General features: G+C 33.2%; 3 protein-coding genes across 8 annotated transcripts in view; 1 reads left to right on the top strand and 2 right to left on the bottom strand.

The window, feature by feature from the left end:
* Nucleotides 1-1,785: 1,785 nt before the first annotated feature.
* Nucleotides 1,786-2,763, top strand: LOC135836576 (cyclin-dependent kinases regulatory subunit 1-like). Its single transcript, XM_065351499.1, has 3 exons — nt 1,786-2,049; nt 2,149-2,276; nt 2,357-2,763. Exons 1-3 carry the CDS (start codon nt 1,991-1,993, stop codon nt 2,395-2,397), a joined length of 228 nt encoding a protein of 75 aa, XP_065207571.1. The 5' UTR covers nt 1,786-1,990; the 3' UTR covers nt 2,398-2,763.
* A 1,466-nt stretch (nt 2,764-4,229) lies between these two features.
* On the bottom strand, nt 4,230-8,663 carry LOC135836569 (uncharacterized). Its single transcript, XM_065351481.1, has 4 exons — nt 8,408-8,663; nt 8,155-8,288; nt 7,905-8,062; nt 4,230-7,747 (listed from the first exon to the last, which is right to left on the bottom strand). Exon 4 carries the CDS (start codon nt 7,524-7,526, stop codon nt 4,557-4,559), a length of 2,970 nt encoding a protein of 989 aa, XP_065207553.1. The 5' UTR covers nt 7,527-7,747; nt 7,905-8,062; nt 8,155-8,288; nt 8,408-8,663; the 3' UTR covers nt 4,230-4,556.
* Nucleotides 8,664-12,677: 4,014 nt separating this feature from the next.
* L (Lobe) overlaps nt 12,678-27,406 on the bottom strand; it is a 161,731-nt gene continuing 147,002 nt past the window's right edge. For 3 of the 6 annotated variants that reach the window (XM_065351474.1, XM_065351476.1, XM_065351477.1), the window contains 13 exons: nt 24,215-24,357; nt 19,934-20,144; nt 19,625-19,781; nt 19,013-19,524; nt 17,242-17,628; nt 16,994-17,158; nt 16,744-16,914; nt 15,680-15,907; nt 15,362-15,604; nt 15,036-15,212; nt 14,520-14,951; nt 14,067-14,409; nt 12,678-13,983 (listed from right to left, as the gene is read on the bottom strand). In XM_065351474.1, coding sequence (XP_065207546.1) covers nt 13,550-13,983; nt 14,067-14,409; nt 14,520-14,951; nt 15,036-15,212; nt 15,362-15,604; nt 15,680-15,907; nt 16,744-16,914; nt 16,994-17,158; nt 17,242-17,628; nt 19,013-19,524; nt 19,625-19,781; nt 19,934-20,144; nt 24,215-24,357 — 3,603 coding nt within the window. In that variant the 3' untranslated portion in view covers nt 12,678-13,549. Of the gene's footprint in view, nt 13,984-14,066; nt 14,410-14,519; nt 14,952-15,035; nt 15,213-15,361; nt 15,605-15,679; nt 15,908-16,743; nt 16,915-16,993; nt 17,159-17,241; nt 17,629-19,012; nt 19,525-19,624; nt 19,782-19,933; nt 20,145-24,214; nt 24,358-26,917; nt 26,941-27,209; nt 27,319-27,406 lie in introns of those variants that run through there. The other 3 variants (XM_065351475.1, XM_065351479.1, XM_065351480.1) reach the window with 3 other exon arrangements.

Raw genomic sequence — 27,406 nt, 5'->3', positions numbered from 1 at the left:
CCGACTCGTACCTCTTTTCGCAGGCTACTCCATTTAAAATCATTTCAACGAGTCAGTAGAGAGGCAATTTACTACATCGCTAATATTTTCTCATGACGATTTCTTTCAAGGAACAATTACTAAAGATTATGGAAATAAAATGGTTCTTAATTGAAGTGTAATTCTAAATTGGTAATTACGATAACATTAGAAAAATAAACAAAATTACATTTTCTTCTGCGATACGCGGACAACTGTTACATAATAATACAAAGCCGTCAAACAACTTGGCAGACGGCGTTAATAAACTACTTTTTTTAAACGAATAATAATATTACGATGCCTCATTGCGTATTCATCTGGTAACGGAGGGGAAAAACAAAAATTCCAGTATTCGGCTAGAAAAATTAACATTTATTACAATGGAGACGCAATCAACAATTTAGCAAGCATATTGGGAAATGGGAATTTTATCTCAAATAATGTTGACAGTATGTATATTGAAAGTCAATTTCTATACATAGTTTCATACAGGATTGGGTTTTTCAAAACTTAAAATAGATATAAAATTAAAAAATTATTGAGTGTATGTAGGTAGATTGGCCGAATTGAATTGATTTAATGGCGCAGCATTCTTTTAAGTAAAAATTATGATATTGAAATTATACCTATGATAAGTAAACAGTTACGAGCGTTGTTTTATCTCCGCCGCCGCTTTGCGTTGTTTCTCTCGCATAAGATCAGCATCCCTGTAATAAAAAACTGTGATTATCAACGATCAACGACAAAATGAATTGTGAAGTTGAAATTTTTACCTTTGCTTTCTTTGCTCTAATGTCATACCCTTATTTGAATCTTTCTCGTTGGCCCCTTTTTTCTTTTGCAATTCGATCCTCTTTTTCATATTTTTTTCTCTGGCCAAATCTCTAGCGTTACCTCCTATTAAATCATGGAGCAAAGATACATAGGTGTTAGTACATATAAGATATTATTATGTATTCCACTCGGATATCGACAACGTAGGTGAACGAAATCAGTCAAATTATTGGAAAGACTGAATTTACGTTGTACATACGTAAATTATTAATCGTATTTTTCACGCTTACGAGTATAGTAAACAATCGAAAAGATTGTAAACTATGGTTATGTAAAAATTGATAACTTACTGGTCATTCTTCAAAAATTCTATGTCTCCGATACCAAGAACAATTGAAATCCAGATGATTTACGTCAAATGCAGAATATTGTGAAATTGAAAAACGAAAAGTAAAAATAAAATTTACACAATTAATTCGTACAAATTAAATTTAAACAAATTTTGGAACTGCTTCAGGAATGCCAATGAATACTATACTATACCTATACCATGAAACTAAACTACTACAAATGCACAATAAAAATACATACACAATCAAAAATCTAATCAATGCCATTCACCGGCGGTAGGGGACGGACGGGGAGTGCCGAGTGAAACTCTGAAAAAAAAATTGAATGAAATTTCTCAACGTACTGAATCCTCATGTGGTCACACTGGTGAAAAATAAAAAGTTGGATTGACGCCGTGCTTTTTCAATGCCAATATAATGCTAAGGGTTGTTTTTTTTAGAATAAAAAATTTCGGTCGATTTTTTCATTATTTTTGATTTTTCAATTTTTTTCTGTATTCATTGATTTAATTGACTTTGAATAGTTATTATAAAGGTGATAGTGATGAATATTAAATTGCACTCAAATCATATTCATCAATATGATGAATTAATAATTTTTCATGTTCTCATTTTTCAACTTGCAAGTAGGCAACCTTGATGTAGAAAACGCGGGAAAATCAGTAATTGATAATTTGCCAGAATTTTATCATTTTTTGTAAAATCATCTTCCTCTCGTTTGATCTTGATCGATCGCAATTTCGATGAATTCTCGGCTTTAAAGTTGAAAAAATTGTATAGAAATAAGGTTGTAACTGGTTCATTTGTTCCGAATGTGTATGTAATGTTTAATATTTCCAATAATCATGCCCTATGACCAAATACAATACTCGCCGAAATACTCCGATGATACGTACGAATACAGGTATGAATAATTTGATTCACTTAACATATAGGTGTAGCTATGAATAATCTTCGATAAACTTTTAAAATTATATTGATATATTCACCTCTTGTATTATAGGCACGTGATCTTGCCAAGTGATATATCTAAATTTGTTCCTCGTACATTTCTTATGACTGAGTCAGAATGGCGCAATTTGGGTGTTCAACAAAGCCCCGGCTGGATTCACTACATGATTCATGGTCCAGGTAATTAAATAGTAATTTATTATGTGTTTCATTAATTAGAATACTCTTTATTCAAGTGGGTGATTTTTCGTGTGTTTCAGAACCTCATATTTTATTGTTTCGACGGCCAAAATCAACGTGATATCAATTGAAATTTTTGTATTGTACCTATGTATTTTTTTTGTTTTGGTATTTTGATAATGAGATTTGAATTTGATTATTTGTATTTTTGATAAAGTGTTACTTTAGATTATATTCGAGTATTTAGTAGCAACTTGATCTACGTATTTTTATACGGCCTCAGTTCCGGAATGAATATTAGAGAAGTTACTTATACATTATTTGATATGTAAAATAATTTTATTGTAGGCATTTTATTTTTCGATAATGTGTGTTTATCTGATACGTCCTGAAAGTTGAAAATTGGTTTTGTAAGCTAAGCTGTATAGAAAAAGTCATCCTATTTTGTAATAATTTTGAATAAAAAAATTGTTAATGTCTTGTGGAAGTTCAACTGTACTCTGTACTGTTATAGAAGTTGTACTCGACGAGACGAACAAAAAACTTCATTATGACTTTCGAAATTTCAAATTTACTAATTTTGAAAAAAATCTATCAAAAATAAAGAAGAAAATGTTTGAATTATTCGAATGTGGACGAACAAACATGTTTTTATGACAGCTTACCTACTCGTATCTTCCAAATTGAAGGGACAAACTTGATTCGAAATTTCCGAATTTGAGATGCTTCAAATTTTGAAGTCATTTCAATTTATGCAAACGTTTTCTTACTACCTGTATATTTGAGGAAATTGAACCATTTTTGGGAGAAAATTAACCAATTTTGAGAAATTTGCCAAAAATGCGAAAATGTTTGGATCATTTAAAAATCAAGTTTGGAAAAAATGAGAAAAAAATCAAAATTTTACCAAATTGACCTAGAAACCTGAAATTTGAGATGTACGTTATTTCCGACCCGCCAAATCAATTGGAAGCGGTTTCGAATCGTTTTGAGCTGTTCTGGAGCCTCCTGCAAATTTTTTGAACATGAAATTTCCACTACATTTTACCAAATGAATTGAAAACTCGAAATTCTTTCTACACCTTAATTTCTCAACACTCTGAGTCGACTAGAGGTGATTTCAAGTCGTTCTGGAGCCACCAGCAACTTTTTGGAAATTTCCAGTTTTCAAAAAAAAAGTTCATTAAATCTATTTAAATCAACTTCAGCAAGTAAGTATACTTGACTCTTGACCGATTACACTATTTATCCATAATCGGATGCGTAAAAAATTAAAAATCAGAGTAGGTACATATTTCCTATTTTTAACATTCCGAGTCAATTACATTACAGGCGATTCGGAGCCTCCAGTGACTTTTTGCAAACCACAATCTCGAGCATACATGCTCAAGTTAATTTGGACACATTAATTTCATGACATTTTCTTTTTCAAAAAATTGAATTTTTTAAAAGACGTTGGGGATTTCAAAACGACTTTAAATCACCTCCAGTGGACTCAGCATGCTGAAATCAAGATTCAGAGTGAATTTCAGGCTTATAATTTTATTTCGTAAAAGTTTTTGGATATTTCAAATTTTTAAAATTTGTTGAAAGTTCCAGAACTGCTGAAAACGATTTGAAACTATTTCCCATCGATTTGGTCGGTCAAAAATGGGATACACCCCAAACAGCTTTCTAGGGAAATTTAGTAAAATTTCAACTTTATTTTCATTTTTAACCTGAATTTCATTTTCAAAAATAAGAAAAAATATGAAAAAATGTAACTAGGTACTTCAGAACTTGCAATTTTGATTCGCGATGTTCATGATTCTGCATGCTCTTTCGGTCTGGCTTTTTGTCCACTGTTTAAAAATTGTCATGCAAGTTAGGATACCCCCTGGTAATACAAAAAAATGTATTCTCAAAGACAGCGGTCAATTTTCTCTGTGAATAAATTAAGTACTATACATACAATTTTCAACAGTGAAATCAATCGATTTATTGAAAATTACAACCGGAACAAAACAACAGACAATTAAATGAACACTTGAATAATAACAATAGGAAGTTCTGAAATTTACATAGGCCTACTTACATTACTTACAAAGTATGTACACTATGAAAATAAAACACAGGTAATACAAAATAATTTGAACAGAATAGAAAAAATCCTTCGTTTTTGTACATTTCAGATGTGTTTGATATTTCAATTTTAAATAGCAATTCCTCTAAAATCAAAAAATCACACGTTCCACGAAAGAAATTTCCAAACCTGAATTAACACAGCTTAAAAACGATCATTTACTTGGACAAAAACTGCATATCTCGAATTACTTGTAATTTATCAAATTTATAAACCACATCTACTATTTCATCAATATGATTCAAATCAATTCCAACCAGCTTATTGTATATTTTAGATAAACTCTCATCAAATGCTCCTATTAAACTACGTCTATCTTCCAATTCATCGGTCATTTTTAGAAGATCATGCAACCCAGTTAAAATACTTCTTTGAACCAAATCTTTCTTCAACTCGGAAGATTCGCATTTCTCCACATTACTACTCAAACAACACATCAACGAAACCAGTAACTGATTTTCAGACAGAATAAGATTTTTAGACTTTAGCTCAGGTAAATCTTTGATAATTTGAACGGCAAATTTGATATTAACGTCAGGTTTTACCAAACTCTGGTCATTTCCAAGAATGGAAAGTCCCTTTTCCAGATTATTGACGAGATCTACGAATTTTTCAATCTGTTTCGAGTCGAATTCATTATTTTGAAGAATATTCCAATCAGATATCGTTCTGTAAATTCTTGAAATCTCCGGCAGAGTACATTTTTTACACAAATCATCTAAACTAGAAATACTGACAAGGAAATTCTTCAATACGTTCTGTTCATCTAGCGTCCATTTTTCTTTACTCAGAATTTTTAGTTCTGAAAAAGCATCGAATATGTCATCGACGCTTCGAGAATCAAACTCACTGTATATTTCGGTGCCTTTTTTTGCAAGTTTTATAATGAAACGTTTGAAGGTTTTCGATTGATCATCGTTCCATTTCTCAACGTCAAAAATGTTCAATTCACATACGGAGTTCAAACCGGCGGAAATTCCTAGAGGACTGAATTCATCAACGATAGCACTTCCGCGAATTATTAAATTGATGATAAAATCTCGAGCTGTTCGTATCCCAACGATATCCCACTTCGATAGAGCATTCAAGCTATTAACGACCTCTTGCGAATTGAATTCACCAGAAACTGAATTGCCTTGTTTGACCAGTTCTGCGATAAATTCTGTAGCTCCTTCCAATTCATTGATTTTCCACTTAGAAAGAGCATTTAAGCAATTACTAACGTTCTGGCAATCGAATCTGGTGATTGTTAAACTTCCATGTTTAATTAAACGAACGACGAATTCTCTAGTTTCTTCGAGCTCATCAATTTTCCACTTTGACACAGCATTCAAGACATTTGCGGTGGCTTGAGCATCAAAACTGTCAACTGAAGAATTTCCTTGCTTTAGTAGTTCAATGATGAACTCTCGAGCTCCTTCGAATTCGTCGACGTTCCATTTAATAAGAGCGTTCAAGGTGACAGCAATTCGTTGAGAAGTGAATCTATCGATTATGGAACGGCCGCGTTTTATTAATTGAGTAATAAATTCTCTGGATCTTTCTAATTCATTGATATCCCATTTAGAAAGCGCATTTAAGGAGGTAGAAATATTCAACGAATCGAATGTATCAGCTGTTAGAATTCCACATCTGATCAATTGTATAATGAAATATTTACTTCCATCCAACTTGTGAATGTCCCATTTTGACAACGCGTTCAAACTATTGCCGATCGCTTGATCATCGAAACCATGGGTTGTTGAGCCTCCTCGTTTTATTAATCGAACAATGAACTGTTTGGAACCGTGTAATTCATCAATATTCCATTTACAAAACGCATTCAAACAGGTAACGATATCTTGGTAATTAAACGTATCGCTGATAGAGTTTCCATATTTGGTTAACGAAACAATAAAACCTCTAGCTTCATGCATCTCATCAATGTTCCACTTGGACAAAGCGTTCAAAATGAGCGAGATCTGCATGGAATTGAATTTATTCACCACCAAAGTTCCTTGTTGAATTAAATGAATTATGAACTCCTTGGCTCCTCGAAATTCTTCGACGTTCCATTTGGATATTGCGTTCAAGGTTCTGGCCATACTCAGAGGAGTGAATCTATTACTGGTTGAACTTCCTTGTTCGAACAGCAGTACGATGAATTCTCTGGCACCTTCGAAATCATTTATATTCCAACAGGACAAAGCACTCAGGCTGCTTGTAACAGCTAAAGAATTGAACTGATCAATATTGTTGATGCCTAGTTTTACTAATTCATTGATGAATTTCTTGGATCCGTTGAACTCGTTAATATTCCATTTCGATAGTGCACTTAGACAATTACTGATACCTTGAGCATCAAATTCATCAGCTGTTTTATTCCCCAGTAAATGAGCTCCTCGACATATCAAACCACTAATTACAGATCTGAATAAATCAACCTTGCTGATTTTTTGGTGACTAATTTGAATACAACCTTCCCATACATTATTGTTCAACACATTCCATTTGGATAACGCATTCAAACAATTAGCAACCTGCCAAGAGTTAAATTTAGAAAAAGCTCGATTATTTGTATCTAATATCTGGTCTCCTTTTACAGCCAATCTGACGATTAGCCTTTTGAAACTTTCTCGATACTCGGAGTTCCATTCGTTACCAAAAATATTCATTCTTGATAAACTATTGAACGTACCGGAAATTGTAGCAGCTTCAATTTCACCCAAAGAATCAAAACGTAAGAGCCATTCTTCCACCAAAATAGCAGTGTCCTCAGCCAAGTTGAAGCTTTTTAACGTAAAATTTAACTGCCTGGAGAAATCAGAGTGTTTCTTGAAGTTGGCGATTCCCTCTTTTTTACTTTCCGTGTACAAGTAACGTAATTCCTTAGAAAACTTGGCGATATTTGACAGGCTAAGGAATGTCTGTTTCACATTAGAATTATGAGTATAATGAACTAACTTCGGAGAATCAACACGATCTTGTGAGCTTGAAAGCACAGTTGTTCCTGTTTCTTGCACGTGATATGATTTTTCAGAGAAGTAATTACAACCTCGACGATTGGAAAATATCTTTATGGTGGTACCTTCGCGGAAATGATATAACTGCTTTGACAGATGTGTGCGACCTTTGCAGATGGAAAACATTTTTACAGTTGAACGTTGAAACACTTTTCGATCAACGAACCTCGGCAAGCGTTCGAATTCGGTTTAGCCGCAGAATTAAAAACTCGAGAGGTGTAGCTGCGCAACTCGACAAGAGTATGGTAACGACTGGATCGACAAAATCGTTTCGCTTTTTACTTTGCTTTGCTTTCTCGAAGATTTCTTCGTTCGGTGGCTATGAATAACCCAACGTAAAAGATTCCCTGTGGAATATTTCAAATTTATTTTAAAAAAGTGGCGCATGAAACGTTGAAAATAAACTTTGTTTGTAATAAATTTATCAAAATTCGAACGTTCTAAACAGCAAAACACTGAACTGCGTTGATAGAAATAATTTTCAAAAGGAATTATTCCACTCACCAATTTGAATTTTCTTCGGGTTAAAGTCAAATAAGGCACTAAATATCTTGGTTTCTCGACGTATGGATGTTCATTGTAACTTCAGTGACATATCGTACGATAATAAAAACTGAATCACACGAGATTTTACTGATTTTGGGCAACAACTGAGGCAAAAACTGAAAAAAAACACGTAAATGAAATGATAGCGTTTGAAGTACCAAGTAAATCAACGAAGATCGATGATAACTTTTCCATGATGAATACTCACAAATTGGGACAGGACGAACGACGACGACTTCTAGCTAAAATAGGCAGTGATCTAATGACGAAACTATTGAAATACAATCACCATTACCATCAATCTAAAGATACTGTACATAAATACTCGGAGATCGAATCCAGCTAAAAGGGAAACAGATAGATTTCAGTAGATTTCAGCAATCAATCAATTAGTTATCAAAGTAATAATACATATATGTATCTACGTAAATAATATTGAATGCCATTCAAACAATACTTACTCATTATTAATTTTCGAACACGATGCTTTTCATGAATCAAGGTCGATTTATTACCGGCATAAAGTCAGCCTATAGCCTATCAATATCAATACTGCTGCTGATGAATAAGCTTGAATGTATTGAGTACGATAATATCGTAGTGTAGAAAGCTTCAGAGCTCCACTAATAATTATTGATCAAGTTGATCTAAAAAGCAAAAGTTTAATTAAAGCTGATCAAAATACTAATCACTAATCAGTAATCAGTGATAACTGATAAGACGTACATGCGGCTAGAGGCGCTAGAGGTGAGGTGGAGTCGAGACACATGCCTTTGACTATATATACATGGACTACTATCTTCATTGTCGCCGATGAAGCCGAAGTAATAGAGGTACTAGATCGGGAGCATCGGGAATTTTCATGCGCGCGCAGGAATTCCACCCACCCTCGCACCTTCCAATCACCGTGAACCACGGAGCGACGAACACCCTCCTACGTTCCAACGACCGCTACGCTCGTTGCAACGAAATCTCGCGCATGCTCAGAGCCCATGTCCCGATCTAGTACCTCTATTGCTTTGGCTTCACGATTCCCGTTCAACAACAATAGGAGATAGCAGTCCATGTATATATAGTCAAAGACACATGCGAGACACAGAACAGCATGCTAATTGCTATTTATATTTATTTACAGAACGTAATTTCGGGAGGAGGCGCCGATACATTCTAATAAAAATTTGATTATTCTTATTTCTTATAATTTTAATTATGTATTGAATAGTTTTAGAAAATTAACGCATTTGGCACCTAATCGCGAATTCTCCATTATCTCAGAAGCTAATTGAAGGGCCTGATGGATGGAAGAGGGGCCTCCTCAGCCGGAGGCCCTTTTTCCGCCTTTTGGTGATTTGAGTTCCTTGAAGTCTTTATTACCTTTGGTGTGAGTTTCAGTTCATGATCTTGTTCCTAGAGCAATAAGCTACGTGATGTTTTATTCATAACATGTCAATCGGCGTACCGCCATACCGTAGGTAGGTACCTGTTACAGTTTCATAAAAAATTGATCTGGAGGCGAAAGGAAGCATCCTACGAAAATTTCAAGTAGTCAAAGTTGTAGAGAATTAAATTTCCAATCGACATAATGTCATTAGTTTTTTTCTAAAATGAAGAGTGATATTCCAAAACTCGCTTTGTCCATTTTTATCAAAGTTGGGTTTTCAGTGGTACCTGGTAGATGAAGTATTAACTCATATTCCTACATCATCAACCTACCAAAATGAGGTGTTAAACTCACCTAAATAGCCAATTCACTAAAAATTAAAAAAAAAATAATGTTCCAAAACGTGCTTCGTACATTTTTATTGAAATTTTTTTCAGCAGTATTTAGTGGATGAAATGTATACCTACACTCCTACATCATAAATCCACCCAAATAAAGTGCTAAACTCGCCTAAAAAGCCAATTTACCCGTTTAAAGGGAAACTGTTTTTCCTCTCTCCTGAAAAGTTGTGAAAATGGACAAAGCGAGTTTTGGAATATCACTCTTCAAATGCTTAGTTTTCCATTTAATCACGTTAAAAGATGAAGTTAATGAAAATCAAAATCAACTTATGGAAGAAGGGCCTCCGACGCGAGTTTTTAAATCTCATTTTTTTCGAAGATGTGGATAAATTATTTGGCAAGTGATGGTCAATACTTGTTGCTGACACTTCAAATAAAAAAAAACACCAACCACAAATCAATACGTTGAGTAGTTTTTAATTGGCAACAAAAGTAAAACTTTAAACGCGTTTTTCTCAAAACTATGTTTTTCCGAGGATGCCCTTCTTCCATCAGGCCCTTCAATTGCAATAATTTAAACAAACACTAGTGAAATTAATACTCTTGGGTCATTCCACGTCAATTGGACCAAGAAGTGGTAGGTGGGTTCGGCGATTTTTTTGAAATTTTTCCTGTGGAAAGACCTTCCGAAGGGATGACCAATGGCGCAAATCGCAGCCCTCTAGCTCATTTTTAACGGCAGCCAGGGGGTGTCAAAGTTTTCAGTGAACCTAAATTATCATCCATTTCAGCAGTGGATTGCTCGATAACTGCGATACCTACAAAAATGGAACTTTTTCCCATAGTTGGAGGTTTTGAAAGGCTTTTTGATGATATCATAAAAATCAGTGTTGCCACTTTTTTTCGTACAAAAAATTAGCTCAAAAAGTTTCAAAACGTAATTTTCATATCGTTCCGACTCTCAAAAATTCTGAAAAAAATATATTATGGACAACTGTTCATGCTGAACAACATATTAAAAAATTGGGATGGTAACTTGTAACAAAGTCGATTTAAAAAAATTTAAACTTTGCGAAAAAATGCGATTTTTTGATTTAAAACATGAAAAAAAGTTTTGATTAGTAGAGTTGACCCATTTGATCCCTATTTTTACGTATCTGTTGAAAAAGTTGAAAAAACCCCTTCACTCGGTGAAATTAACTCATCACAAAAAATCAAAATTAAAAAAAATTAAAAAAAAAGCAAATATAATTTTTTTTTTGCAGTGAGTGAGATTTTTATCAACTTTTTCATGAAATACGTCAGAAAGTGGTCAAAATAAGACAACTGAATAAATTTAAACTTTTTTTGATGTTTGAAATTGAAAATTGAATTTTTTCAAATTTTGATTTTTTTGTGATGAGTTTATTTTATTGAGTGAAAGGAGTTTTTTCCAACTTTTTCAACAGATACGTGAAAATAGGGGTCAAATGGTTCAACTTTACCAATCAAAACTTTTTTTCATGTTTTAAATCAAAAAATCGCATTTTTTCGCAAAGTTTAAATTTTTTTGAATCGACTTTGTTACAAGTTACCATCCCAATTTTTTAATATGTTGTTCAGCATGAACAGTTGTCCATAATATATTTTTTTCAGAATTTTTGAGAGTCGGTACGATATGAAAATTACGTTTTGAAACTTTTTGAGCTAATTTTTTGTACGAAAAAAAGTGGCAACACTGATTTTTATGATATCATCAAAAAGCCTTTCAAAACCTCTAACTATGGGGAAAAGTTCCATTTTTGTAGGTATCGCAGTTATCGAGCAATCCACTGCTGAAATGGAAGATAATTTAGGTTCACTGAAAACTTTGACACCCCCTGGCTGCCGTTAAAAATGAGCTAGAGGGCTGCGATTTGCGCCATTGGTCATCCCTTCGGAAGGTCTTTCCACAGGAAAAATTTCAAAAAAATCGCCGAACCCACCTACCACTTCTTGGTCCAATTGACGTGGAATGACCCTCTTGTAGGTAACTTGTTAGCAGTTAGCAATATGCAGTACAGCTACAGCAGCTGGAAAATAAATAGATGAAATATTGAAAATTGAAAATATTGAAAATAATCTCTATTGTGGCAAGTGGAGAATTGCAAAAGTCCGATTTTTCCTCAAAGTCCAATTCTCTTTTCAGTAAAGTGCTATACTTTCTAGTACCTACTGTAATTTTTTAGAAATCCTTCTATTCTATGCGATCCTGCCTAAATAAAAGAAGTTCGAGCTGAAAACTGCTTAGGAGGAAAATGTTGTCGGTGGGGTGGACTGCGAGGTAGACTGAGAAATAAATTTGAATTTTGTTCAAAATCCATCTCGAGGACCCATAATTTTTTTATACCTTAAAGATCCACACACAAAATGTGACTAAATTAGATTTTTAGAAGTCGTTCAAGTTGCATATTTTCACCATAACAAGAGGCAATCATGATTTTTTTTTAATTTGTACTTTTGATTTAATTAAACATTAAACGCTACCTATAATAATACAGTGTATGAATAATTGAGCATTGAGGAATCGATTGTTAGTAATAACTAATAAAGCATCGCTGATTATGAACAGGTCATTCAAATTACTGCGAAAGTACCTATCCGATTAAAGAGTAAAGACAGACTGAACAAGTCACCTAGATATGTATAAAGAAATGGTGAAAGATAAGTTGCCTACTCAGTTTGCCGTAAATACGCATGATTCAATTTAACATTTAACGAAAAGCAGTAAAGCACAGATGGGATCGTCGCGGAAAGTTATTTGGAATTTAAACTGTATATTATGATTATCGAGTATTTTTTCTCAAGAGTTTTTCGATTTTTTGAAGATTACTCCCGCAGTTGGAAAATATTTTTATTTAAATTTTGTGTCTACCTTATCGTGTTTTTAAAAGACGGTTAACGATTTGAATATTACGTTTGCCTTTCGAGTTACCAATTACCTATTTGAAGTAAATAATTATTAAATTATGAAGTATACACACAATCAGATAAAATTAACTTGTGTATTTATTAGGCAAGCCTATCTTAATAATAATAACAGAATAATTATGTACAAAATGAAGAATTACAACAATAACAAAATAATACGAACAATAAATATTGCAAACTTTTTTTAAAAAAATCAATAAACTAGCATAAATAATTGTTAATGGTTACACCACAACTGCTCTCAAAATTATTTACAAACTGAATACATAAATAATAAAACTATACAAATAGCAAGCTTTAAAACTTTTTTTTTTTGGTAATGCTTTATGGTTCAGGCATTTAAAAAAATCCATTACAGGCAATTATAACAACATTACTATACATCGTAAGATAATAATATAAGAAAGCACTAACATTCAGTATGTTGAACAAAAAAAGAAAAAAAATAACAAAATTATCAATATTTTACCTATGCATATTGCACCTATCATAAATATCACAAATTTAAAAATGTTTATAATATTTTCAACATAGATAATTATTACGTATGAAGGCAAATACATAACAACAAATTCAGTATAGTGGATTGCAAACGTTTACAAAATTGACTAGATAGAGAAGTATCAGTGGCGTAGTCAAGGGAGGCGAACTGGACCACTGGACGTTTGTCCCTTTTGCTTTTTCACATTTTTTTTTTTTTTTTTTTAGGTAGGCACGTGTACCTAAAATGACCTTATGGTTTAAAACTTGAACATTGAACATTTCAAAATAAAAAAAAAAAAAAATGCATAAAATTCAAATTAGGTAGGTACATTATTACTCCCTTCCTTTTCCTTCAATTTTCATTCCCCATTTAATAGTAAAATTTTTGTGAGCTACGCCACTGAAAAGATTGCTTTGAATTTTTAAAATAAGTTAAATAATAAATTCGCTTATTGTTTGTCATTTTTTTCAATATTTTCAGCTTGTTCTTCAGTCTTTGTAGTAACAACATCGATTTGTTCGTCTTCTGATTCGCAGTCATTCTGTTTAGCATCCATCTTTTCGTCTACATCTACGTTATCATTTTGCTCTTCATACTTTACTCTATTGGCTTCTGTAGGATTCGGAGTTTCTCGTTTACGCTTGTGTTCGCCATTTTGAACGTATCTATCGTTCTGGTTATTGTGAGCGCGATTTTTGTGATCGTACAGATCATTGGCGTGAGGAAAATCAATACCGCATTCGGTACAGTGGTATTTGTTGCCTGGTTCTTTGTTATTATTGTATAAATTCTCGGCCAATGAGATGGAATGATTAATGTATGGAATATTTGCAGATTTATCCTTCAGTAAGTTCTTCTCTTGACCGTAAAAATATCCGTGACCTGTAAAAAAAAATAATACCACGTGAAAAATAAAATATAGGTAAATATTTCTGGTGTGATTGATTGAGGATGATTTTACATACCTTCACTTAGAGCCATTTCCTCCAAATGCACATAGCTATGGTGTTCTAATTCGGAAGTAAAGAAGAATTTCTGTTTACATCTGGAGCAATCGTAGGGTCTAGCAGCTAAACCATGCTCTAGAATATGCGTTTGTAAGCCTTGAGCAGTAGTAAACACAGAACTGCACAAATAGCAAGTGAATGTAGCGCAGCCAGCGAATGTATGCTCGATTAGATGAGCTTGTAATTGCACCGGTGAAGGCAATACTAACCGACAAAGTCGACATTCGTGACCATTCAGACCGTCGATCATTACATGAGAAGCGACGTGGTGTTGGATTTCTTTCTCGTTATCGAAGCTCACCTAAGAAAATACAGCATTTTGTCAGTAACTTGGAAAATGGAAATTACATATTTCATTTTTTAAAAATAATACCTAAAATGAGACCCGGCTAAGTGGGAAAAAACACTTACTTGGCATTTGATGCACTGGTAACTTTTCCTGTGCACTGTTGCCAAATGGATTTCAATCGCTGGACCGTTATCAAATTTCATATGACACTCCGGACATCTAAAAGGTGACGATTTTCCATGCCTTTGATAACATTCTTTGCAAATTCCGGCGATCAAATCTTGCCTTTCGGACATATGGAAGCATACAGAGCATGGTACCAAATCAGCAGATTGGTGTAAATGGAATCTGGCATGCATTCGAGCTTCCATCTCCGATGATAAAGTTTGCCGACAAATTACACAAAATGTTGGTAAAACCAATGAGTTCTGGGACGAGTTGTTATTGTTATTCGTTCCGTTTTGGGGCGAGCTGTGCTGCTGGATGTGCGAAAAGAATTGCTCTTCTGTTGTAATCGAACCTTTACATTGCATGCATGTTTTCCCCGATAGCACCTGTAATAATATTGTATTTTACAATTAGGTAATTCGCACTTGAGGCTGAGGGAGAAAAATTAGATCATCTGATAGAAAATTCACCTTGCAATGGGTAAGTTTGTGTTCAGCTAAAACGGCAGCTGTTGGACACATTTCATCACAGATTATACATTTATGTTTTCCAGACGAAGTGGAGTTCTGAGAATGTGTTTTCATATGGTTTTCCAAATCTGATCTCGATTTACAGTTTTCTTTACAGTATGCGCAGTTCAAGCTTACCTAAAAAAAAAAAAGATTAACATTATTTTGGTGAAAATAACAGTTCGATCTTCGGCCAGTTCACGAGGGCAAAATGTCCAATTTAAAGGGTTCATAGTGACAAAAATTTCCAAGCAAAAAACATTCGGTATTTACGACGATGAACTAACCTTGCCATGAGGAGATAATTTCACATTATGGATCAATTTTTTATGAGACATCAACTCAGCTTCGTTTGCAAAATCGCGTTTTTCGCAAATTTCGCAGCATGTCAAATTACTGCCGTTCGAATCGCCATTAAAAGACTCCATTTTTTTATTGTCGCATCGAATCGTTGGTGAAGACGACGACGAATTGGATTTATGCTTTTGAGACAATTTTAATCTGTCTTCTGAATTTTCTGAACTTTCATGCTGTAAAAATATCGATAATTAGACTCACAATTTACAGATTTACTTTTTATTTTTCTTGGTAAAACCCAAACCTACCTTTACAGGAGACAACAGTTTATGGTGGAATAGTTTTTTGTGATTGAGTAATTCGTTATCATTGGAAAAGTCACATTTTTCACAAATATCACAGCAGATGAAGTTGCTTTTCGATTCAGAACCCTCATTCTTTTTCATTTGATTGTCGAAACGGTTATTCGGCGATAGAATGGGCGATGATTCTTTGTTGTTCGAATCCAAGCAGTTTTCTAATGATCCATTGATTTGCTATGTGAACAAACAAAACCATAAATTAATACAAGTAATGTTTAATTGAAATGAAGAAATATAATATGAAAAGTAGGCGAGAAGAGAAGGATACAGTTGAGGAATTTTTCAAATAATTTTTAATTAGACCTAACTTTGCAATTTTTTATCAAACAAATAAGACTTTTTGAAATTTTTTGAAAAAAAAAAATCGATAATTTTTTAGCCATTTTGCTAAAAAGAGAATAATTTTGCAAATTTAAAAAAAAAAAGAATTTTTGGTAGAAAGCAAGACTTTGATCATTTTTTTAAAAAGAAGGACTTTCCAATTATTAGTAAAAAAAGTAATAAATTTTCTGGCAATTTCTGGCAAAGAAGAGAGAAAAAAATTGAAATACAAAAAGCAGAATTTTTTGCAGAAAACAAGCTACATGTGGTCAACTTTTTGGGAAAAAGGGAAATTTTTCAGAAATGTTGCAAAAAACAGGACTCGGTGGCAATTACTGACAAAAAAATCACGATTTTTGCCAAAAAGTTGATAAGAAAACTAGACATTTGAGTTATTTTCGGGAAAAATTGATATTTTTCAGTAATTCTGCAAAAAAGAGAGAATGGTTGTTAATTTTTTGGCAAAAAGCAAGATTTTGACAATTTTAGCAAAAAGCAGGACTTTTTGGCAATTTTTAGCAATAAACAGCAATAAATGATATTGTTCGACAAAAAATGGTGAAGTTTGAAAATGGTTGCAATATGCAACTCTTCCTATTATCATGTTGAAAAGTTTGCATAATCATCTTTCGAAGGAGTCATCAATACTTAATGGGCGATTTGCTGTTCTAACAAAAAATTATACGTACCGGAGTACTATGATCATTCTGCATATGTTTATCCAATAAATACTCGATGTGGAACGATTGTGGACACAACGTACATTGGAACTGTTTACCATGGGTTGGTAAATGTAACTGCATTTCTAATTCGGTCGGAAAAGTCATGTGGCAAATGAAGCATCTCAGCATTTGAGTATTCTGTAGATGTTAAAACAACGATTAAAAACGTAAAAATAATTCTAAACTTGAAAATGAAATAAAAAGAGAAAAACCTTACATGATGATGAGTCGCAAACGCAGCCAACAACGGCGAATTATTGGTATGCATTGTTTTCACATGATTCGCAAACTCCATCTCCGAATGAAAGGCAGCGTTAGACGATGAGCACCCAGTACACCGATAAACTTTGGCTTCGTTACTATGTCTAATGGTGAAATGAACCTAAACGTAAAACAAATTCTTAGTATATTATAAAACCTAATCTAATCAGAACATTGAGTATTTCAAAATGTCACGAAACCAACCTGTATCGCCATTTTTGAGTCGAACACCTCGTTACAAATGGAGCAACTGTACAAGTGATGCGCGTGTACCTCCATTAAATGCTTTTGCAAATCGTCGCCTTTATCGTACGATTTTTGGCAATTTTCGCAACTGTATTCGACACTGGAGGCTAAAAAATGCGTCACGATGTGCTGACTTATTTCTTCATTAGATGAGAACACTGATCGGCAATGAGGGCACGTGAATTCGGCCGATGCACGTTTACGCTCCATTGGAGAAGCTCCTCCTAGCAGGCCTCCGCTGGTTTCTTCGATGTGTAATTTGATATGAGCCCGGAACGATTCGAAATCGGTGAATGCGGCGCTACATTGATTGCATAGTAATGGGCCCGGATAACCGTATCGGTGCTGTAAGGAAATCAACCGTAAGATTATTTAGATCCTCTATTTTAAAGTAAGGTACATACATAAGAGTACATGGTGTCTGATTGTCATTTAGTTAGGGTGGTCTTTATTTTAGGTGCAATTTAAAAAATTGATTTTTTGGCACTCTTATCAGTATGGTCAATGTTAATAGACAATTCTACGATTATGAGTGTTGAAGTTTGTAAAGAATGAAGAGTTTAGTCAATCAATATTCTGAAGTTTATTGAGTGGATTCTGAAGTTTACTCGATCAATGCTGTAATTGAGAAAATTCTCAAGTTTCAATTCAGCTAGCCTATTAAAAGCTGAAATTTTTTCAATTAAATTGATGTTTCGAGAAAGCTGAAATTTAATCATTCAGTCGATCAATTGATGCAAAACATCCCAATGTGGGCATCGTAGGAAATTTCCCAAATGATGGAAATGATATTGAGTAAAAAACGTGCTCGTTAAAAAAAATGAAAAACATGGTAAAACATTAAAAATGTAAACATACCCCAAAAAAATGGGGAAAATGTGAAAAAAGATTAAAATTTGGGCAAAAGTTTTAAAAGCAACAGTTTTACACTTCTAATTCTTTCTGTTTTTTTTTTTTAAATTTTTTGTATTTTTTTCATTTCTTAAAAATTTTTTTATATTTTTACTTTTTTTTGTCTTTTGTATTTTTCTCATTTTTTAAAAACTTTTGTTTTTTTTTAAAATTTAAAAATAAATACCTAATCATTAGATACCTACATACTTATATTGAGTCATTTTTTCATGCCAAAATTTTTAAATCAGCATTTGTGATTTTTTTGGATTTTTCGAATTTTTAAGTAAACAATTTTCAGATCTAAAGTGTTTTTTCCATTTAAAAAAATCAAGTCATTTCCTTATGTAAAAATTTTAAAAGCAACAGTCGTGGTCATGGACTTCTGGCTTTTTCTGTTTTTTTTTTTTTTTTAAATTTTGTATTAGGTAGGTACTTATTTAGTATTTGTCTCATTTTTTAACAACTTTTTGTGTTTTTAAAAATTTTTTTCATTAAAAAAAATGAATAAATATCCAAGCACTTTTGTTGAGTCATTTTTTTGCCGAAATTTTAAAACCAGCATTAGGTACCTATTTTGTGATTTTTTTTTCATTTTTTTGCATCAAATAGTCTTTACTTTCGTTTTTTATCTTGTTTTTTTGTTTTTTATTTTTTAAATATAATATAAGTAAGTAAGCACAAACATTTTGTTGGTCGTAATACTCTTTTGTAATATTTCAATTTTAAAAAATGGAAATCACGTCGAAATTTGGTGAATCAAGTCCCAAATCCACCAATCAGACACCCCTTATGGCCATTGTACACTATAATGATTAAAATCTGTAAGTATACTCACATTATTAGAATTCAAAATCGAGTTTTCATTGACTTTACTCTTCTTACGAGGCGAAGCTCGATGCTCATCGATATTGGGACGTTTGACGGGAGACGTTTTCTTTGATAAATCAGTCGGTTTCATTTGTTCCGGCGGAGTTAACGCCATTAATTGCGGATGATACGGACCGTGAAATATGATATAATGCTCGGCGTACGCGGCAGGCGTCAAGAACTGCATAGCGCAAAACATGCAGTACAATTTGCCATTATTGTACATCTCAGGTGACATCAAGTACTTGAGGTTGTTGTAGGTGTTGGCGGAGAAACCATGCACCGCAGACGTATGTTTTTGAAGGGCTTGTAACGATGAAAACTTCATCGTGCATTGATCGCAATAGTAGGACGGTAATGAATTGAAAGACTGCGTTACGTTTAAAGGCGAAGACGAATTTAATTGGCTGGGCGTCGGAGCCGGAGATCTTAGTTTCAAATTTGAGATCTCGCGTTGCAAGTCTCCGTTGAAAATTGATTCTGGAAATCATAAGGGTGGAATTAATATCGACTGAATTTCAGCTGTACTTATATACGGAAATTTGAAGGGGGTCGGTGTAAAAACAGGCGAAATACTTACTGTGAGCCGATTGCACGTGAGATTGTAGAGCTTCCATTGTTGAGAAATTATCTTTGCGACAATAAGGACATATTAGAATGGTTGGGTACGAATTCTTGGACGATTTGTTATTGGAATTGTGTACATTTTCCGGCGACTGGTGCAAATTCATGTGATTCTGAAACATTAATCGTGTAAAAAATGATTTTAAAATGGTTCATCTTTGACTCGGTGTATATATTACTGTACCAGTGTACCTATTTATACTTAGTCTAAAAGGACACTTGGATTATTTATGGATCAAATCGAGTCCGGTTTTCATACACTTACTTGTAACTCTTCCGGTTCTCTGAACGTTTCCGAGCATTTGTGACATTTGATGCTACCGGCTGGTGCTGGTTGAGATGAAATTTCGTTCGATCGTTTGTGATTCTGCATATGCGACGTGAGAGCCGCAGCAGTACCGTAGCCTCGATTGCAGAGAGTACATTGGAATGGCTTTCGATTGTCATGTGTTTTCAAATGAATTTTCAAATGATCGCTGGAATCACAAAAAAAGACATAAGGTTAATAATTTCAATTCAAAGGTGCCTAACATGATTTTAAGGTTGTTTTTCAAATTATTCTTAATCGAGTTTTCCTAAATTTTCAGGCAAAAATTGATAAAAAAAAAATCAACAACCTATCAAAATTTCCAGAAATTAGACAATAGATCGAGTTTAGTATACGCTCACGTCAGCTTGATCTCCACACTCTCCCAATTACCACATCACGTAATTTCAATTTAAAATCACACTTATCAATTTCCAGCGACATTCTTCATCGCTATAGTTAATCTCTTTTAAAACCGTGTATCGAACGTGTTATCAAATTTTTCGTTTAGCTTTCATACAAATACATATAACCAATTCAACAGCATAGGTTACAAGAGCAAGAGACAAGTGAGAAAAATAGACCTAACGAGGTATCGCAGCTATTGGCGCAAACAAGTTTATTATAAAAAGTCCAAAGAGCGGAGAAATTTCAAAAGGTAGATCGCCGCAGCGAAGCACGTGCCAATACACAGTACACAGTTGCAGACGCACGAAAATAAGAATAAAATGCATTCTTCATTTAATCAAACGTATACACATTCGGCCAAACAGTATAACGAACTGTATCACCCTATTGATCGATTTGTATTGTCCTGTCGCCATATGTGAATCGCCATCAACGTTCCACGTATCAAGTGCACACGCCAGTCTCGATACGTGTCCGTAAAATACACGGATATTACTCGTACAGTGATAGATACAGAGATCAGCCTTAATAACTATATTAAATCTAATAGATAGTATCTATACGATCACTTTTATAGGTACAGGTACCTCTATACATTATATTGGAATTACACAAATGGACTAATATCACCATCGATCGTCGTGAACCATGAGGACTAACACGCGCCATTTGGACGTGCGTGAAGTTTACGCATGCACCTTTAAGTCTTAATCGAAAGTAACATCGGATCAATGCGGATTTTCACCTTCCTTCTTTCCTCTCGAATTCATGTACATTGTACATACCATTCTCAAACCAGTTCACTTGAAGTCATTTTCTCCACCTACCTATTTTTTCGTCAGTGATTTTTTTCAGTTCAAGTGATGCCTACATGAAATGAAATTGTACCTTATCTACTTTTTTCAGATCTGTGCTGACTTCCTATATTTTATTCAAAATTAATCCTACCTTATTTTCTGTTTCGCCGATGTCCAAAATTTGACATAAAATTGAAACAAATCGTAGTGATTTGCGTGAAATAACCACTGGATTGTTTTGAGACTTCCCTCACCAGAAAAATTTCTTTTGGTTCCCTCATTTGCAGATATTGAATTTATGGTTTTATGGAAGGAATTCTTGACATTGATCCTTCTTCCCACAAAAACTCGTTGAAAATAGAGAAAACTGTACACAGGGTTTGGAATGATTCAAATCTGGATTCGGATTCAAAATACTTATTGTGATTTTGAATTTTTGATTCGTGATTCGAATCATATTTTTAGACGTGATTCATGATCCGAGATTCGAATCATTTTTTTAAAGGTGTGATTCATGATTTATACTTAATAGTATGAGCCATAAAAATAAATCATGTTCACAAATTATAGGTTTTTGTTCTTAATTTTCTTCAATGGAAGATATTGATCCACTTTTGAGTTTTACAACATTGATTTTACTTGAATTTTGAGATACCTACTCATCAACTTTAAATGAAATATTTCAAATTTTCAATAAATGGTTGCCAATTTTCAATTGTTTTCAGACCATTTTACACTTACAGTTTTTATGGTACTTTATGCAATTTTTGCCAAATTTTATTCCACTGATTTGATATTTTCATTACTGATCAATTTTATTGATAATATTCGATAATCTAAGCAATTTTCTCAAAAAACGTATGGTAATTTTCGATTGTTTTTTTTTTTGTTATTTCAAGAAATTTTAATTCTTTATGCAATTTTTGCTAAATTTTTTAAAACTATTTCATCGATTTTTTTTTTGAAATTTTAAGCAATTTTTACGTTGATTCTGTGGTTTAAAAAAAGTAGGTACTTTATGCATCTAATTATATTTTTGCAAAATTTTATTCAATATTGATAATTATTTTATAAATTTTTCATAAACCCAAATTTCGAGATATTTCGTCTGTTATTTTCAGCCATTTTTATGACATTTTACGACGTTTTAGCAACTTTCACGAATTTTTGCGATACTTTATTCAATTTTTGAAATGTTTCGTGGATTTTCATTAATTTTAAGCTTTTTCACGACATTTTAACTAGTTTTTCGCTGAATTGGATAAACTAGTTTTTTAATCAATTTGTTGAGTTGATTTTTAATCAACTGATAAGTCTGTTTGGCAAATTTCTATTGCTTATACCAATCCACTTTCTGAATTTTTGACTTAGTTATCATTCCATTTTGAAAATATTTTTAATCAAATTTTAGTAATAGGTAATTTAGGTACTTATAGGGTAAGTAAGTATTTTCGGTATTGTGCGAGTAATTTCTATACCACTACACAATTTCACAATTTTCATGATAAAGTTTTTGAATTTCTCTCAATACTCTGTCCTAAAAATATTTTATTGAAAAATAATTTACCCTTCCCTCCTCTCCTCCATGAAAGAAATTTCAAACAAAAAATATTTTTCATCATTTTTGAAATTGAAGAAAAAAAAGAACCGTACTGGGAATGGGATCTGCTTTAAGGTTGTTACGTAACATCCTTCTAATAGGCAGAGAATAATATAATAGATAATGTCTCAACTTATCAAGTAAGAATTTTCACATTCTTTTTAAAAAGTTGAATTGATATTTGAAATCCCAATTACTGAATTTAAGTAAATGAAGAGTAGCTTTTAAATTTAGTACCGTTTCGAAAAATTTTATCACATAGGCAAAGAATTCACCAAAAAAATCCCAGTTCATTTAAATTTTCTGATTAAAATTTATAAAAATGATGTATGACATGGGATCTAAACGATATACCATTTTGAATCCTTTTTTTAAACAAATAATTCTTAAAAAGCTCCTCTCCACTCCCCCTCTCCCAAAAAATTCAAAACTGAAAATAATTTTATAACTCGAACAAGAGAGTTGTTTGAATCAGCACACTCAATTTTGAATAACTTATGACCAATGACCATTGACCATTGACCAAGCTAGATCGAAAGAGCATCAAAATTGAAGCAGGATTACGTTTTTAAATTGTTGGTTAGTTTTTAAAAATTTTAAAAATGCAAATAAAAAAAAAGAAGAAGAAGAAGCTAATAGTATGAAAAATTTAATTTCATTTAAATACCTAGGTAGGTAGTTAGGTACTCTAGGTCGAATACAACCACTTTTGAGTAATTTTGAAGCCTCTAATGAATTTTCAATTTTCTCAGGGAATTTCAAATTGCTCTGAAAGATGAAAGAGTCAAAAGTCATGTTGGGAAAAAACATATTGAGACATTGTGGATTGTTTCAAGTCATTAACCCGAAATTGCGGATGTTTCAATTCAAAAATGAATTTTCAATCAAATAAAAAATAAAACAAAAAATAAAACGTTTGAAAATGACACACCATGAACAGCTAGTTTTTCAGATAATCAGTTGCGTTCAAAACCCGACTCAAAAAACAACCACTTTTTAAGTCATTTCCTCATTTTCAAACCTACAGCGAATTTTTAACACTGCTTTAAAAGAATTACAATGAAAGTACCTGAGAGGGTCGTCAATAAACAACCAATGAAAATTACAATAGTGTTCAAGTAGGTAGGTAGGTAGGTAGGTGGGTGGGTACACTTTTGAGATTTTCAGAGCAATTTGAAATCCCTTGATTTTTTGATCTAGCATGATTTTGTTTAAATCAGAATTTATCAATTCAAGTGGTTCTCCTGCTAGTGAATTCAATTTGAAATTTTGAGATTGTGGGCGTACCTACTCAGAAACTTGAACTCGGCTAAGTTCATCTTCTCACATCAATACAATACTCACATTCATCTTCTCAACTTACAATGTACTTAAGCAATAATATCTATGGTTATTATTTGAACTAATTAATTATACGTAACAAAATTTTCTTACCTTCTGGTATATCCGGCATCACATTTCGAACATTTATACTTCTTTTCTCCGGTATGTATTTTTATATGACGATCCCGACTTCGTTTATGTTTAAACAGCGTATTACAATATTGGCATTGGAAAGGCATACAATCGGTATGAGTCTGCAACAAACCAGCAAAACGAGCCTTTTTATTATAAAATTACTTATTCTCGGCGCCCACAGAAGAGAACGCAAATATCTGCACGTAAGGACGATTTTTTGAGCCAGTCTTACATATGCCTATACGTGTACCTATACGTAGTACACAACAAGACTATAAGGAGAATTTTTGCAACGCGCAAAAAAAAAGTCGCATAAGGAAAAAAAACCATCAAATGCAATTATAAGTTCGAGGTCAACGTACGACCATTATATACCCGCATGTTGCGTCTTCTTTTTTAAAACAGCGCGGTCGCTCTTTAACTAGTTTTCTCAGATTCCATAAGATCACACAGCACAGTTAACTTCTCTTTCTCGGATATTTCTCATCGTTTGTCAACCTTTTTTTTTTTTTTTTACTCTACACTCGATCGCGCAGAATTCGGAAGAGCGGCGAGGAAGTGCATTGCTAGATCAACAGAAGACACCCAATGCCAGGTCAGTTACTGGGAACTGTACGGATATGTGATTTGCAGTAATGGCACGTCTGCGTATATATGAGATGTATTCGTGGTCGTCGTTGCCGTTTCTCTGGAAATAGGTAATTCCTTTCTGATAATAATGATCGACGTTCTTATATATCTACCCATATACTCTGTCGCACTCGAGCATACATATCGATACGAGCTTACATAGCTGAAATGGTAACGAACTTGCTACCGGTTATTAAGAAGTTGTAGGAAGCCGTTGTCAAGGTTCTCCTGTGTGGTTAAGAAAGGACATTATAGGTTTATGCTGCAGAGTATACGTAGTGTAATGCTGTAAGGTGGAAAATATCGTATCAAGAATACGTTATATTTGAAAAATCGTGTTTTATTTGTATAGGTACCTTAGATCGTTGTGAGATCTTTTAATCGATATCTGAAGTACCCACCTAAGCCATTGTACCTAACTGGTCAACGATCGTTCAATAAACGAGAACTACTTACCTATAGATTTTTATGAAAGAAAACCTAGGATGCCACAAATAAGCTTATTAGAATTTTAAAAAATCGCCAATTTTAGTTTTTTTGACATTAAGTAAGTATTTAAAAAATTTTTAAAATATAAGGACGTGTTTAGTAAAAATTCAAAATTTCGAGATGCTTTACTTATAGTACCTACTTTTTAAGCAGAAACATCGAAAGCTTGGTTTTAAGCCAATCTTGATTTTTTTCAAGTCAATTTATAATACCACTGCCTCCAGTATGATACTAATACTTTCTTCAGTGGGTGCCAAGTAGGTATTAGGGTTCTCAAATCGATTTTCATTGGTCCACTTTTTCAGCGAAATGCTGGTCTTTTAGTATCCAGTTGCGTTTGAAAAATGTGATTACGAATGTGCATCTTTATATTGACATAAAACTTTGAAAAAATTTGTAAATATCCGTATCGTATAGATTTTTTGAAAATTCATGACAACTGCACATTTACATAACCAAAAATATCCATCACATGATAATTCTATCTGTAAGTAGCTTAAACTTCGTTAAAGAAGATCTTGCAATCTTACCAAAGATATTTCAACTTGAGTACAGTAAGTACCTATTAAGTACTTACCTACATGAAAAAAGAAAAGGTTGATTTAATGTAGCCTATGTTTTCTTCCAACACTGGCAGGAGATGTGGGAACCCAAACTCGACATCTTAATTCTGTTAAAAGTTGCCAGTTGAGATGAGAGAATTTCGTCTTTAAGTAGACTTACCGAAGGTGGTATTTATACTTAGATGCATTTAGAAATAGGAGAATACTTCGACGAGAAGTTTATAATGTGTGTTATTGGGGATAAAAATTGACTCCAGAACTCCAAGTAGGTACCTATTTAATCGATTTTCGATGAAATTTTGTTCATAAAGATTTAATTTTTCAAGTTTTGGCAATTTTTTTTTTTGAAACTTGTAAGCGACGAGTGAACAAATTTTGAAGAAATCTCAAAAAAATGATGATCACAAATCGATTTTAGACAAATTCAGTTTCAGTTTTTAATTCTTGGAAAGAATGGAACCTTTTGAGCTCACTAACGTTAGTTAAATAATTGAATGAACATTTCTTAAAACCGTATAACTGAAATTTTAGGCGCTAAAATTCATTTCTGAACTTTCCAGAGCAATTTTAAATTTTTGGAGAAAATTTATACAATTCACTGGGACTTTATAGGTGCCCAGAAAGGGCTCTTTTAGCTTGGGGTAGTGCTACTGACCCAGCAAACGACACATAGGCTGCTTGTGGAATTGGAATTTACCACCTGGTTAAAAATTTAGTAGCCTACTTTTGAGCTACCACAATTGGAATTTCATATGTAATAGCCCAAAACGATCAGGAGGGTCCTCAGCAAGCAATGGTCAAAGTTTCAGATGCTGAAGTTCATTTTTGGCACTTCCAGCGTTCTGAAGTCAATCGAAATTCTTTCGAAGAAAATTGAAACCTTGCTAGAGTCTTCAAAGTGGCCCTAAAGGTGTTATTTAATGAAGTAACCGATTTGTTTCATAAAAAAATATGGGTATTCGTGAAAAAGTTTAGAATTAAAATTTTTGGAACTCACAGCTTCGGAGCTTCCGATGAATTATTTTCTCCATACATGTCTCATATTTTTTCGAAATTTCTTTCCACACTATTTTTTCACAAATTTAACACATCAGGAAGTTGGAAGCACATTCCATAGATAGATACATAAATGTGCCGTAAGAACCATCGATTATCCAAAAATGGTATTAAATGTACCAAACTAAGACACCATCTTCTAGCACATTTATAACCGCAACGACACAGACTTATTGATAAATCATTTATATAAACGAATGTAGGTGTACTCCAAGTCCAAGTTAAACACGTACCATATTATTCCTCAACACCATCGCGAACAGCAGGTCCGTATAATTCTATAGTTGATTTTTCGCATCTACTCGTATTACACGAGAACATTACATTACTTATGCATACTTATGCTATACAAAAACAAAACGATGCAATATTTTCAAAACTCGCCAATATTTATAATCTAGATTAAATATCCGTTTTTCTGCAACGTGCA

The sequence above is a fragment of the Planococcus citri genome, chromosome 2, assembly GCF_950023065.1.
Source record: "Planococcus citri chromosome 2, ihPlaCitr1.1, whole genome shotgun sequence".
NCBI classification, from domain to species: Eukaryota; Metazoa; Arthropoda; class Insecta; order Hemiptera; family Pseudococcidae; genus Planococcus; species Planococcus citri.
The sequence above is the reverse complement of the archived record's forward strand: the minus strand, read 5'-3'. Positions and strand labels throughout refer to the sequence as shown.